The sequence below is a fragment of the Morus notabilis genome, unplaced genomic scaffold (genome assembly GCF_000414095.1).
Source record: "Morus notabilis unplaced genomic scaffold, ASM41409v2 Scaffold4247, whole genome shotgun sequence".
Taxonomy (NCBI): Eukaryota; Viridiplantae; Streptophyta; class Magnoliopsida; order Rosales; family Moraceae; genus Morus; species Morus notabilis.
Window position 1 is genome coordinate 13,496 of NW_010366023.1, and position 16,368 is coordinate 29,863.

General features: G+C 30.7%; 1 protein-coding gene across 1 annotated transcript; it reads left to right on the forward strand.

The window, feature by feature from the left end:
- The first annotated feature begins 11,748 nt into the window (after nt 1-11,748).
- Nucleotides 11,749-14,780, forward strand: LOC21387175 (auxin-responsive protein IAA27). The gene is made up of 5 exons (XM_024172855.1): nt 11,749-12,343; nt 12,976-13,205; nt 13,376-13,517; nt 14,104-14,165; nt 14,465-14,780. The coding sequence occupies exons 1-5, from the start codon at nt 11,886-11,888 to the stop codon at nt 14,500-14,502; spliced, it is 930 nt and encodes a 309-aa protein (XP_024028623.1). The 5' UTR covers nt 11,749-11,885; the 3' UTR covers nt 14,503-14,780.
- The last annotated feature ends 1,588 nt before the right edge of the window (nt 14,781-16,368 follow it).

The window sequence follows — 16,368 nt, forward strand, 5'->3', positions numbered from 1 at the left end:
ATTGGCCTATTAATTTTAATTCATCTCAAGTCTTGACCTATTTCACTCTTTCTCTCTTTTTTTTTTGGGGAAGCTTTCTTGACTTCTCAAATCTAAACCTACTGGACAGCTTGAGAAAGGAAAGCGACAATATCAGGTAACTTCTCCACACATAGCTAGGTTGTTAGGACATAACTATAATTCGTACTATTATAAGCCCTCTTAAGATAAATGTTCATAAGAATTTGTCTAATATATATGTGTATATTTACATATAGACACAAAAACACACTACACAATAATTTGAAACTCTAGGAACTGTGTATAATAAGAAATGCCCAGCATTATTGGGACAACATATCTTTCAAATTTAAAGCGTGTGGGTCTGGTTGGGTGTGGGATGTAAAGCCAGATTGAATGTACCAGAAGAGGCTGATTAATTAAGATGTGGTTCCCATTATGTGATGTGGGCAAATTAATTTAAAGAAGTTACTGACTGAAATCTCGCCAAATCAATGCGTGTGTTTTGGTTGGTGGATTCATGTCATAGTTTGGATCATAGTTCGTGATTCGCTACAGTATTTTTTCTCACAAAAAATACACGTAAATTGAGAATGATTCTAAATCGTAATTCTGAATCGTGATTCTGAATTTATGAACTAAACGTCTACTAATGTGCTCATGAAAGTATCCAAAATTGGTCATCTCTTCAATCCATTAATAATGTTTGTTGGAACCTCTCATCCAAGTAGTGTTAGTGTCAGAAGCTTTCCAAGTAATATTTGCACAGTTAGCTATTAGCTAAGCTATGTCCAACAATGGTTATGTGGATGCTATATATTTTGTCTTATAATTTCCATCATTCAATTAATGTGTCCCTATATATGTCTATGTTCGACTGCTACTAATTTGATTGATTAACTTTCTCAAATCTGCCTTACAAGAAACAAATTCTCCATATATAATTAGTCTAATATTCAAGAGGTAAAACTGTAAAAAGTAGGTCAACAATAGTATCAGCGAAGCATAATACTTAATATGGCTAATAAAAAGGAGAGAGAATGTTAATACCCAACATAGACCAATTAAATGTGATAATAGACCCAAAGGTGACGAGTTATGAAATTGCCATAAGTAGAGATTCCAATATATGATAACGTGCACAACTACTATATTAGTTTACTAATTCTCTCAAAAACTTGAATCTTTAGGAGGTGGATCAAGTAATGAAGTATAATATTTTAGATAAATTCTGAAAATGTCATAAAAAACCTTCACCTTCAAATTGATCCCACAATTGTTGGAGTTTTGGGTTTTTGTCACATAAATATACTAGTGAGAAATCAACAAAACATGGCATAAATCCAAACCCTAAAAAATTGCAACTCAAGTCCAAAGACATAAAAATTGAGGCACGCCACCTAAGTTTCTAACGTCCACTGCTTAAGTTAGCAAAGGATCAGCACAGATAATTAGCCCCATTTTTTTCTTTTTAAAAAAAAAAAAAGAAAAAAAGAAAAGCCATACATTTCTCTTGCCCCATCTCTCCTATTTTTAGGCATTTGGAGACGTGGGAATTTCGATTATAATTTGCTCCGATCTATCAACGAGTAAATCTTGATCGTCAATGGTCATTGAAAGAAATCTCGCGCATGCATGCGCTTTTAATTCTTTGGTAGAACGTTATCATTTTCTTAATGCCACGTCCAAAAAAAAAACAAAAAAAAAACTCCTTACCTCATGCTTATATCCGACATAAATGATCATACAAGTTTCACGTGTCTCTATTATTTCTTAATATCAGGAATCTAGAATGAAATTTACAGATAAAATGTTAGTCCAATAGTGTCAAAAGTCTAAATGAGTTAGATTGACAATATTTTACCTATATTAGCTTAAGGGGTCACTAAGCAGTAATTTTCTCCATCCTCTACTTAGATGACGATATTGTTTACGCTTGTGAGAAAAAAAAAAAAAAAACCAAGTTAGTGGTGTTTTTGTACAAGTGTGGTGAGCATATAATATGAGTCACCATGTGTTAAAATTCAAAAGTAGCCGATTTGAAATAAGTTAAAAAGCAAAAGAAATAGTAAAGGAACAAGTTGACATAATCCTTCAAGAATTCTAAGTTCATTATGTGATCTTTGGACCTATTTCGAAGTCGGTGTCGGTGAGTGTGTCACTAAATTTTATTGATATAGGATTAAGTTTTGAACTCTCACATTTATATTAAAATGGTTAATTTCACGTATATTTTTATTTAATGTAATTTTAAGCGGATGTATTATTTATAATAGGGTGTTACATTTATATTAAAATGGTTAATTTCACGCATATTTTTATTTAATGTAATTTTAAGCGGATGTATTATTTATAATAGGGTTAGGGATACTACTTAGAAATCTTAAAAAAAAAAAAAAAAAATCAAACAAAGGGGACAAAAAATGAAGTTTTGTTGTGAAGTGGAGGGCACTAGAAAAACAACCGGTAATCTGTAATGATCACAAAGGCTTGGTCATTATTACCACAATAATTTCTTTCTGTCTCTTTTATACATGAATGTTTCTATTTTCTTTCATTTCTTTGACATTTCACTCGGACAGTTCTGGTCCCACTTCAGATATTACATTCTGTCATCCTCTTTTTTTTTTTTTTTATAATAGTAAAAATGCTAGAATTATGTCTTCATGTGTGAATTAATAAAGTGAGAAACATATATAACTCATAAAATTTTTGATCCCGTTCATTTGGTTTGTTAAAATTAAAAATTTGAGTGAAAAAGTAAACACTCCATTTGAATATATAGGTAACATTATATGTTATGTTCTATGTATATGATATAAACATACTAGATCCTTGTAAGATTTGCTGTCTTCGTATAGCTGATCAAAAAGTGAGCTAGGACTATCGTAAATAATAGAATTTACGCAGCTATAGACTTGCCAAAATGATGAACACGAAGTAATAATAAAAAAAAGAGATTTTTCTGGTAAACGGACGTATCGATTAGTCAAGTTTTTTTATCCGTAAAATCTATATATTTTTTAATTTTTATGTATTTATATATAAATTTAACAGATAAAAAATTTAACCTACTAATCCTGAAAAGAAAAAAATGAGAGAATCTCCGGTGGGGCCATTATCTCTTAGTGGGCCCTTGATGTAAACATTGCCTCAAGTTGGTGGGCCAGGCCTCCTATAGGCAGGTGCAGTATTAGTTAGTGTTGTTTGAAGTGTCATATAAAAGAGTGTGGTGGCCACTGGCCAGGTACCTCCACTTTCTTTCCAAAATTAAAACTTCATTGTTCATCATTTTGGGGGAAAAATAGAAAAATAATTATAAGAGCACAGTTCTCCTCATCTTTAACACTATGTTTAGTGTTGGTAAAGTATAAATAAATAAATAAATAAATAAAAGAAAATAAATGATGGGATAAATTTTAAAAATAATATATAATAAATAGGGATGAGTTTTTAATTCGCAAGTGTAAATACTCGTGAATATAAGATAAGAATGAAGGTTGTTAAGTGGAAATGAAGGCTAATATGGGAGTTTATATTGTCTTCTAAAACGAAAGCGGAGCGGGGCGGGAGAAGCACAATATATATATATATATTATTTTTGCCTTAGGGTATATAGATAAGGTATAGAGAAAGCTTTTTTGATAGAGATTTCTCGATCCCAACTCTAAGTAAGGCGGGTATGGAGACAAGTATAAATAACAAAAATGAAAGCGGAGCCGGGGTGAGGGAAGCATACCCGACCCTGTTTTGCCTATAATCATTCCTACTAATAAGTTGTTTCTAGACTTATACACACTAATAATAAGTTTAATAATTTTTTTTGTCAGAAAATGAAATAAATAATAGGTTTTATAGAGAAGATAGAATATGTGTTGTTTGAAGGAGAAAAAAAAAAGAATATGAAATAAAATAACGGATAAAAAGACTTATAGGTCCTACTATTTTTTTTTTTTTTTGCTTTCATACTATTTTTATCTCTTTTAAAAGTAAATTGAATGTTTTGAAAACGAAAACCACTTATTTTAGGGATAAAACACTTGCACAGAGAATCAAATGAGTTACTATTTCTATTTGTAAACTAAAATAAGGTTAGTTAATAGATGAAATAATCACAGTTTTTTTTATGGAAAATAAAATTTTTTATTTCCTTTTTCTTATACATCAAAATAATCCTATAAGTAACTTTTTTCTCTATTCATATTCTTTAATCATATATATTTTCTTCCCATTTTTCTCCCCCTTTCGGTCTCACCAAACGGGGTATTTATGTTAGAAAGATTGTAATATATTTCGATCATGATCATACACATTTAGGCAGTTAAAAATGATGAAAATAACTGTCTAAGAGCGGAAGAAGCACTGCAGCACCATGCAAGGCGCTGCAATGAATTTGGTGCTGTCTGTATAGCCATAAGCACTGCAGTGTCTGCTCGCGCGGTTATGCTGCATTCATACCTGATGTTTTTGGTAAACCCGCTGCAGCGGGTTTACCATCCGCTGTAGTGGGTTTTCTAAAAAAAAAAAAAAAAAAAAAAGGTGTTTGTGTGTGATTTGTGATTTGAAACTTTTCAAACCATTGCATCCATTAGTGATATATTTTCACACATATCTAAACACCTATTAGCAATAAATATAACTATTGTAATAGATGTATTAACCCATAAAAAGATACCTTTACATTAAAAAATACATTTATGTGAATAGTTTGATGTTTGAAGATGATGTGTTCATTCATGAAATGACACATCTTGCCTTTATTAATTTTTTAAAAAATTTACAGACTTTATTCATGTTCTATAACACAATATTATTATTAAATATTATGTTCAAAAATTTATTGTATCTTATAAATAATTTACAATAAAAATTCATTAACAAACTTTAAAAAATAAGTATAAATAAAATATTCTTATACGTTTCAAACTCATATTAGTTTCTGATTTCTTTTCCATACACAAAATTCTCCAACAGTTTGTAGACTTTAAATTTATTATATCTTATGAATAATTTACAATAAAAATTCATTAACAAACTTTAAAAAATAAGTATAAATAAAACTTTAAATAAAATATTCTTATACGTTTCAAACTCATATTAGTTTCTGATTTCTTTTCCATACACAAAATTCTCCAACAGTTTGTAGACTTTGCTTTTTGTGTTTGGCCAAGCTCAACTATCTTAATCCAATGTTTGGCAATGGCATTTTGTGGGTCCTTGCCCTGCACTTTTATCATAGTTGTCCCACGTGGCAGGCAACAAGATAATCAGAATCAGATAAGCTAAAAGCTCTTTTAACACCCACTAGATAAAAATATGAGGATTCTAATTCTAATTATTTTTTTCTTTTATTTTTTTTTTTTTGCCCTTTTATGCCACCTCAATGTTCAAAGGCTTCAATCTGAGCATCCAGTTTTCTTCCTTCTGGGGCAGTGGACATAACTGCTTGTCCCAATCATGGGAACTTTGATTTTCTCAGTTTTCTGGTTAAGTTTCACATCTTATGCGCAGGTGTTGTTTTAAATTCGAAATTATTCATTTCGTTGTGACATATGAACAAATGGTTTTTTTTTTTTTTTTGGTTGATTCTTATCTTGTCACGAAGTGATTGCGATTTTGGTAATATACTATTCAACACGAGTGCTAAAAAATTTGTTATTGAGAGAACTTCTAATAATTCAACCTTTTATGTGGTTGCTCACATAGCCTTATATAGTGTTAAAAAAAAGTGGCATAATTTTGTTTGTATGACCTTCTAATATGCCTCCATTACTTGAGGACATAGATAAATGTAACAAGGCAAAAAATAAAAAATAAAAAATAAAAAAGCAAACTTGGTCTTAAATAATGAACAATGACCAAGTCCCCAACATGCAAAATGGTTGTCATAATCGGACCAAAGACTTTCTGGTAAGGGATAGGACTCATAGGAGACAGGATGAATCTTCAAAACAGCACCAAACCTGACCCATGCACGATTTTGATTAAACATAAAAAAATTAAAAAAAATAAAAGAATCAATTGCTCTGTCTCTAGATTTTTCCTTATTTATTTATATGTTAGTCCCAAGTGGATCATCATGGCTCTCTATGAATAATAGCACAGCTGCATACCAGACACGCTTGATCATACGGTTGCGGAGCCCACCATCATATCAAAGATCTATCAATTATAAATACATTATTGTTATACTTTTGTTTTTCTGCTCAGAAGATGCTCTTAACCGAACAATAAGAAATAAAACTATCCATATAAAAATATATGTTTAGTTAACTTATTTAAATTTTTAATTTGAATTAAAATGTAATTTTATTTAAAAATTTTTTATTGTAATAAAATTTAAATTGATAAAATGAACATATAGATGTTTTCTAATCCTCATCTCTTCCGAACAATGATACCGGTGCTTATGTAGTAATGATAGTCAATTATAGTGTTGTTACATGATAATGCCTTGCTCACCCCCCTTTTTTTGTGGAATCCCTTTCTTAATTGATAGCATTAGAGAAAGAATAAAAATTCACTTCATCGTTATCTTTATTGTGCAACCATAATGTGTGTTTGGAATCGCTTTTAAAAATAGTTTTAACGTATTTTGAGAAGCAAAAAATGAAAATGAAAACAAAACAAAGTTTGTTTAGTGAATATTTTGAAAATAAAAACGAAAACAGTAAGAATAATTTTTGTAAAAGAATTAGAAAATAGTTACAAGTTATTTTTCATTTTTTAGTATTTATTAATAATATTATAATATATTAATTAATAAACATGATTTCACTTTTTTATTATACTCAAAATAATCTCTTAAAAAACTAACCAAACGTAATTTCAGAATCGGTCTCAAAATAATTTTCAAAATAATCTTAATTTTTACTTTTTATTGAAAATAAAATTATTTTGAAACCAATTTCAAACGCACCCAATAAATTAAAAGAGGTCGAGGTCTAAAGAGAAAGAAGTGGTCGGAGTTTCGGGTTGCCTTTAGACACATAGCTGCGTTCCAGACCCTAAAATTTAGTATTAATGCTCATACATCTCTATTTGGATCGAGCTTCGATAATGTTGTATGTGTCTTAAGTTCTACTGCTTTCTTAGTGACTCTTTAATTTGTTGGCAATCTCATTGTTAACGAGGATTGGGATTTTTTCTCATGTGTTTCCATGTATTGTGATTTTATAATATAGGAGGTTTTTATCCTGATTTGGTGTTGTATTTGTCTTGTTTTATAATATTAAGCTGTGTTTTCAGTCCTCCAATTTTATTTATAAGCGGCATTTTGTGCGGTCTAATTCTTTAAATTTTTATAAATTGATTGTTGAGAATTTATTGATAAGGCATGCATGTAGTCGCGTTTTTTTCACTAATTCAAATTTAAATTTTAAATTTTATTACAGTAAAAAATTTTAAAAAATAATTATATTTAATTTTTTTATTAAAAAAAAAATCTCACATAATATTATATTTTAACTTAAATTAACAAACTGAACAGCGGTCGGCGTACTTTGTTCGTTTTATCGGACTGCGATTTTTTTCTACAATTTGAGGATGGAAGATATGCCTTTTAAGAAAATGATAATAGAGAAAAGAAATACATGGCTATCAAATTATTTTGTTTTGTTTTGCTTTTTAGTCTTAAATGCTACTGTATGCATAGTGTCATGCAATAACTCCTTTCTTTCGCCTTGAAGTCGCAAAGTTAATTATTGTGCTTTTTGTATTTCTAGTCAATTCAGTAGTCACTGTCTGCATTCTCTTATTTATTTTCACATTTATGATCTTCGATGGGTCCAGTCATAAATTTCATCCCTGATGAGTGTTCCAATTCAAGACTCGGTATATTGATATTGTATTAAGAATAGAAGCTGTTTGCTCTAATTAAAGTTGAGGAGTTTTTCCTTTTGAAAATTTTGGTGGTGGTAACCCAATATATATATATATATATATATATTGACATAATATAATTTTTAAGAACGAGATAATAAAACTTGATAAACATATGACGATTTAGAACTCTATATCACTAGAATAAAAGCTACAAGTACATGAAACATGCAAAATTTTGGTCGAAAATACATGATCAACTCGAGCACAAACTGCAGTGAATTTTCCTTGAGGCCTAGAGACTAAGAGCCCGTTTAGTTGAAGGATTCGTTCTCTGATTCGAATCATAGTTCATGGTTCGTTACAGTATTTTTTCTCATAAAAAATACACGTAAATCGAAAATGATTCTAATCTCATGGTTCTAATCTATGAACCAAACGGGCTCTAATTGTTCTTTTGTAATGAAACTCAAAAAAAATTTAAACTCAAGTTATAACTTCATTTAAGTTCGTGTTTTTTTATAAAATTTGAGTTTGAACTAAGTTTAAACTCGAGTTTGAAGCTAAACTCGAGTTCAAGTTTCTCCTTCAACTCAAATTCATAAACTCGAACTCAAGTTAATGAACATTAGAATGTCAAAGCTTCGTTTATTTCACCGATTCGAGTCTTCAGTTATAGACTTTTACAGTTAAAAAGTTTCAAAAAAAAATGTCACATTTAACTTTTTCAGTTACAGTTAAAAGATTTTAAAAAATATCACATATCAATTCGAATTGAGAACTTGAATTCTCGAAACGACAAGTTAAATATTTTTTCTATTCTTAAAAATGTCATAATTTTTTCGTTTTAATTCTGATTGAGATGATTCTTTTTTCTATGCGTTCACAACGAAAAAACGAATAAAACCTCACCCATATACCTTATTAAAATTATTCACCACCATTGAGTTTTTTATTAAAATACTATCTAAATAAAAAATTGAGTTTTGACCCATCAAAACAAAAACTCAAAAAGATTCTCAATTCAAATCATAACTCAAATGTACACATCCAAACACAAACGGGCCCGTTTAGTTCGCTGATTCGAGTTTTTAATTCGAGTTGAGATGTGATTTTATGTGAGAGCTTTTTACTGTAGCAAAAAAAATTAGATGTGATTGTTTGTGAGAGCTTTTTACTGTAGCAAAACTCGAATCAGTGAAATGAACGGGGCATTACTTCAACTAAGTTATAACTCAAAATTATCACTCAAGTCACCCTAACTAAAAAATGTAAAAGAACAATCCCTAAAATTTTGGTGGAAAATACATTCTATTTTTACCTTTTGAATGATGAATGAAAAAACAAGGGGTTGTTCGTTTGGAGTTTAACTCAGACAAAGTTTGAACTCAAGTTACAACTTTATTCAAGTTAACGTTATTTTGTAAAACTTGAGTTTTAACTTGAGTTTGGAGCTAAAATCTGAGTTCAAGTTCCCCCTTAAACTCGAGTTTCTAAACTCAAACTTAAGTTAATGAACAATATTTTTTTTTATTCTTAAAAACATTATAACTTTTTTGTTTTAATTTCGATTGAGATGATTTTTTTCTATGCGTTCACAACGAAGAGACGAATAAAACCCCACCCATATACTTTATTAAAATTTTTCATCACCATTTAGTTTTTATTAAAATACTGTTCAGATATAAATTCAAGTTTTAACCCACCAAACATATACTAAAATAGATTCTCAATTTAAATTATAACTCAAAATGTGCTCATATAAACACAAACTCAAATTAGAGTCATAATTCAAACCATACTCAAATACATCTTAACTCAAATCAAAATCTAAAATCAAGTCACCATAACTCAAAAAATATAAACGAACAATCCCGAGCTATTGAATTGGGTCTTCGAGCAATAAAATCGACCTATTACTATGCCACCCAATATGTAATTGTTTATGAAAATGATATACATACGATATAATTGGTTTTTGAATAGTATAACTTTTTTTTTTCGTGGTCCAAAATAATATTTCATGAATAGTTTTGGTTTTAATTATTATTTACTGCTGTGGCACCTCAATAATTTTTCACAGGTAATTGTGAATAACAACACAATAATGTATAGTAACAATAATTATTAGAATGATAATACGGCATGAAAAAAAAAGAGTATTTAAGGGATACACATAGGTTGTGATATGTTTATGATTAGATGCATATTAAAATTAAAAAAAAAATGCAAAACTGACGTCAATAACAACGAACTCTATTTTTCCTATATCAAAATTTCAGCTGTTTGTGTATCCATTTGCAATAATCGACGGAAACAAACAAAATATAAAAACATTAAAAGCTGTTTGGGTAATAATTCCAATCGTTAATAAGGGTTGTTTCGACATCCTCTAAGTGGCTAATTACTTGCACGATTAATTCGTTGTGAAATTTTTTTTTTTGGGCTAATCAATTCGTTGTGAATCTTAACTCCACTAGGGTTGTTTCTAATTGTTGTTTTGTGGGTTTTGTCCCTCTATTTGTAATTCAGAAGAATGTATAAATAGTAGATTTATAAAGCTATGTTAAGTAAATAATAAATTTTAAAATTATTTTAAATAAATAATAATTATCACATTAATATTTCATTTACAGTTAATAAATTTTTTTTTCACGATAGTTACTTTTTTTGACTACTAAAAAGATATTTTTCGTATAAATAAAATTTTTTTACCACGTAAATTATTTTTTTACTAATTATAAATAACACATTTATATAATAATTATTATTCAGTTCAAATAATTTTAAAATATCATATTTAGTTATTTACTTAATTTAATTTAAAAAATATGCTATTTACTATCCTTAGTATTTCTAGGATTTTTTTCATTACGTCTCGTTTAGGAAGAAAAAAAAAATCCACTCGGTAATTCCAACAATGTCTCCCGCCAAAAAAAATGTAAACGAGCTAATTGATATTACTAACGACAAAAACTGCAGTAGAGGAAAAAAAATTACAAAAAAAAAAAGAGCTGCAAAATTTCCCGGAAAAAAATACAAAATTCCAGAGATCCAAACAAGATCGGGGCTTGTACAAGCAGAGAGGGCACATAGTCGGTTCTCTATCACCCGCACAAAAGAAAGATTTCTTTTCAGTTCCCTTAAACTGCCGTTTTCGTCTCTTTTTATTTTTATTTTTATTTTTTTGCGATTTTGTTGGCGTTTTGAGGCAGCTTTCTCAAAATTCCCTCACTTTCTTCGACTTTTCGTTTTCTTTTATTTACTCACCTCCACAATATTTATTTTTATTTGTTTGGATAAAATTCACTTTTATTAATATTTCCTGCAATCCAAACAGCAAATCGGCCAAAAATCCGAGAAAATTTTTAATTTTTTCTTCTTCTCTTGCTTCCACACAGACACCGCCTCGTCCCATCCCTTTCCGCGATTCCGTGCCCATTTCAATTTTCCACTCCCCCAAACACTGTCCCTGCGCACTTTAGCATTCTCCGCGTACGTTTGTGATTTTTTTTTCCCTATTATTAATTTTTTTTACATTACATTAAAAAAAATTTAGAAAAGGGGCAATATGGGAAAGTTTGCTGGGGTACTTTCTGTGACCTGTCGGAGAGGTTGCCCACATAAAGGTTCACAAAAATTATAAAATTTCAAATACAGAAACAAATAAAAAATTAATAATAATAAGAAACAATTCTAAAGAAAAAAACAATTTTGTTTTTCTCATTATACAAAAAAATAAAAAATAAAATAAAGCTCCAAACGATTCCATGTTTCCTCTTTACAAGCCAAGCACTTTAAAATAACATATATAACCATTTCATAAAATAAAATAAAAAATAACATATCCAATAACTATTATTTTTTCTTTTAATAATCAGATTTATTATTTATTTATGAACTCATTTGCTACACTTACTCATTTCACAGTAGAAAAAGAGAGTAGCAAAAGCCTAAAGAACCTTCTTTTTCTTCTTCTTCTTCTTCAAACTCATCTTCTCTGTGTTTTTTGGCACTCAAAAAAAAAAAAATCGTCTGGTGAGAAACTAGAAGCGACCCTTTTGATGTCTATGCCCTTAGAGCATGATTACATAGGCTTATCAGAGAGTATTCCAGTTCCTTCAATGGAAACCAGCTCCAAAATAAACAACCACAAAAACAAAAATGGTTTGAATCTGAAAGCGACGGAGCTGAGGCTGGGCTTGCCGGGGTCCGAATCCCCAGAACGAGACGACGACGCGGACGACGTCGCTGGGGGACTGAAGATCAGCTTGGTCTCGGCCGGGGCCAAGAGGGTCTTCTCCGACGCCATTGATGGAGCTTCTGGGAACTGGGTTTTCTCTTCTGGATCTTCCGACTCGCCAGCCAACTTGTTCTCTCCAAAATCTGTGAATAATGCTGGGTCTGATCAGTGTAAGAATCAGACGACGAGTGCCAAAGATGGGGTTTCGGTTCCGCCTCAGTCTCCAAAGCCATTGCATGACAAGATTAGCAAGCCTCAGGCTTCTGCCCCTGCTTCTAAGTAATAATTTACTCTTTTCTTTTTTCTTCTCTCATATATATATATATATATATATATATGGACAGAGAGACATAGAATTCTTTTTTTCTTTTAGTTTTTATTTTCATGTTTTGTGTGTTATTTTCACTTTTCTGGGTTTGGTTAACGTTTGAATGTTGTTTGTTCATCCTTCTCTCTTAAGAGTAGAAAAAAAAAAATAAAAAGACCTGGGTTATTCTTTTTAGTTTGGGGTTAAGTCAAACAAGAATAAATGAAGATGGGAAAAATACTAAAACTTTTATATCAGGTTTTGCATGGTCCCAAAAGTGTGCATCTTGCCCGTTGCATGTTCTTATATTTCAGTTTGTTTGTTTGTCTCCCAAATATTTTTACATGCCACCTTGGTATCAGCTCAACGTTCTCAAGCAATATCACATAATAACTTGTTCTGGGAAGTCCCCTGCTCATTTGTTTCATATTTGTCTTGATAAAAAGAAAAAAAAAAAGGACAAACTAGTTTAGATTTATAAGGCACAGAAAGATTTCTCTTTAATTTGTTAGTTAGGCCTTAATCACTTTGTAACTGGGTTCAGATTCTTAAGTTAAGGGATCTACACGAAATATGACCATTTTCTGTAATGCTTCTCTGACAGGGCACAAGTTGTGGGATGGCCACCAATCCGGTCTTTTCGGAAGAATTCGATGGCTCCTCAACCTCCGAAAACCGAAGATGATGCCGAAGGCAACGCGGGATCGGGCTGTCTTTATGTTAAGGTCAGCATGGATGGTGCACCATACCTGAGGAAGGTTGATCTCAAAACTTATGGCAGCTACATGGAACTATCTTCAGCTCTGGAAAAAAAGTTTAGCTGCTTTACAATTGGTAGAATTCTCTATTAAACTGCTTTACTAGACAACGAATCTGTTTGTACGCATTGAATTCAAAGATGTTTAATAGTTGTAGCAACATGTCCATGTGTGATTTACAGCCACCAAAGAAAGTTTTTTTAAAAGGGTAATCAATTTAATTGTGTTCTTTTGAATTCTGTTCAGGTCAATGCGGCTCAAATGCAGTTTCGAGCCGAGATGGATTAAGCAAGAGCCGGTTAATGGATCTCCTTCATGGTTCTGAATTCGTGCTCACCTATGAAGATAAGGATGGTGATTGGATGCTAGTTGGTGATGTTCCTTGGGAGTAAGTTTAAGTCACTATTGACACATGATTTATTTTTAGTGATCTGATCATTATCCATGAGGTTATAATATTCGGTTCTTCAAGAAGTTCAGTTTATCTGATATCTCTATAAAATAATCTAGCAGAGCAGGCTTTTCTAGTGATGACAATGTGACATGTTGTTATAGGTTAAATCTAGTGCAAACTATGGTCAAATTCTCACCATTAATTCTTTTTTAGATATTTATTTAGCAAAATTTGAAAATAAATTCCAATTTGTTAATTAAATGTGAAAAAGAAAGTAAGAGTATAATCTAATATCAGTTGCTATCTATGCAAATGCTTTCTGCGTCCTTTTCCTCCCGTGCAAGGGCAATCCATGTGATTTGTGATTTGTGGACCTGATTGATGACAAGATGGTTTAATAAATTTTCTTCAATATAATTACATGCTGATTGACTTGATGTGAATATTCTTCTCCTGTGACTGCTGTTATAACAGTAAATACATTGCTGTGTAAATATATCAATCAAAGTTTCATTTCAAAAGGCAGTAACGACTGTCAAAGACTGTAGCATATTTACTTTTACTGTTTGGCTTTTTGCAGGATGTTTACCGAGTCTTGCAAGAGGCTGAGGATAATGAAGAGTTCAGATGCTATTGGTCTTGGTATGTTCTTATATAAATGATGGGATAATAAATACTTTTTCACTCAATCAAAAATATAAGGATTAGAATCTCCTCTCTTATAAGTTTGGTTCATTGGATTTAATAGAAATTCAAATTTTTTATAAATTAAAAAGGTTTTAACTGTAGTTCAAACTCGCAATTAATTTTGTCATCCCTTTTCCTTGGGGAGTGTTCTTTTTTCTACCAGCTCAATAATTTTCTTTGAACTGTTTTTTTTTTTTTTTTTTTTTTTTTTTTTTTTTTTTTTTTTTTTTCTTTTTTCAATTTGCTTGTTACAGCCCCAAGGGCCATGGAAAAGTGCAAAAATCGTACCTAGTTAGTGAAAAACGCCATGGATGGACCTAAATGCATAAAAGCTTCTATGGGGGGGTCTTCAAATCAGGCCATTCTGTTTCCCCTATTCATGTATGCTTCTAGATATTGAATATTTTGTGTAAGTGTAACAAAAAGAAACCATTCCAGTAGGTGGGCTATGTAATTTTGAAGTTTTCCCAGTATGTTTGAAAATTTATCACTCTCCTCCTCTATGTACTCTAATTGCTGTCTGCTTAAAAGATACATGATTACATATATGTAAATGGTTTGTTTGCCTTAGCTGCTTAGTGCCCTCTCTTCTCTTCTAGAAAATGAAATGAATTCTTATTGAGTGTTGAAACTTGGAAGTCTTTGTTTGGCTGCCTAGAAAAAAAGTGCTTTTTGAATAGTTAAGAAAGTGGAGTGAAAAGAAAATGACCCAAATGCAAATCAAACAGCACCAAATGGCAAAAGATTGTGAAGATTTTGCCTTTGTTTTCTTCACCATAATCGGCCAATCACAACATGTTTTTATAGTATAGTTGAACTTTGAGGATAAGGATGTGAGTGGATAGACTTTTAACATTCATTCCATGGGAAAATGGACAAGTTACATGGTGTTGTGTTGTGATACTGGTGATCCGTTCACTTCGCTGATTCGAGTTTAGAATTTGAGTTTTTTTACAATAAAAAGTTCTCATAAAAAATCACATCTAATTTTTTTGCTACAGTAAAAAACTCACATAAAATTACATTTCAACTCGAATTAGCAAAGTGAACGAGACAGACTCATTTTATTTTATCGATTTGAGTTTTTTTGTGGTAAATTTTTTTTAAAAATAATCACATTTAATTTTTTATTATAATAAAAATTTTTTACATAAAATTATATTTCAATTTAAATTAAAAATTTAAATCAACGAACTAGACAAATTTTAAATACATATTATTTTGGCAGATCCTTGCCTTACTGTTTTTCATATTGTGATTTCACTGCCACTTTTGTAGAGACTAGATGGGTTGAGGGGTTAGGATTGGGAGACATGTCTAGGTGATGCTGATTGATGGGTTTGTTGTATTGGCTATATACATGTAACCATGTGGGGGCACCGTGTTTCTGTTTCAGTGGAGGCTGTGGAAATTTTGGTTGGCCTTTCTCGTTAGTGTGTTTCTAACAGCAGAAAAATCCTAAACTTATCTTCTCAAAAAAAAAAAAAAAGAATGCTAAACTTTATAAAGTTGGGATTCAAAAAAGAATTTTGTGTTGATAGAAATACCATAAATGATTAAAACGAACGGCATTACCGTCTTCATCGTTGCAAAAGTTGGGATTCAAAATGACATGTCGAGTTTTTTAATAAACGACAACATAACCTGCACATCGTGATTGATCATTGATCGAGTAGAACTCTCTTTTACCATGGGCCTTACCGCACAGGAGCAGGTCAAAATCTTTTTTTTTTTCGTTCAGTAAAATGAAACTTTTCTTCCAAGTAACGCTAGAAGTCCATTTGCTCAAAAGAGAAAAAAAAAAAAAAAAAAAACGCTAGAAGTCTTTTTTTTTTCTCAGTAAAACGAAACCAAAAAAAGAACCAGTTTTTATTTTTTAATCGTTTTTTATTTGCCACAATCCCTAAATGTGATACAACCAAGAAGTGTTCACCCCGTCGGTAATGTTTTTCCCTTTCAATTCCAAACTTTTCTTCTCTATATATTTTATTGTTTTCGTTTCTCTTATGTATGGTTTTGTTTTTAATTTTGTTTTGTTTTTTTTCAAATGAACCTAGAGTTGGACACTCACTGTTTTGTTTCTTGCGAATGTTCAAACATAGAGGGAGAAATTGTAGATTTCATTTAATATGAGAGATGAATAAATGTACGAAATTGA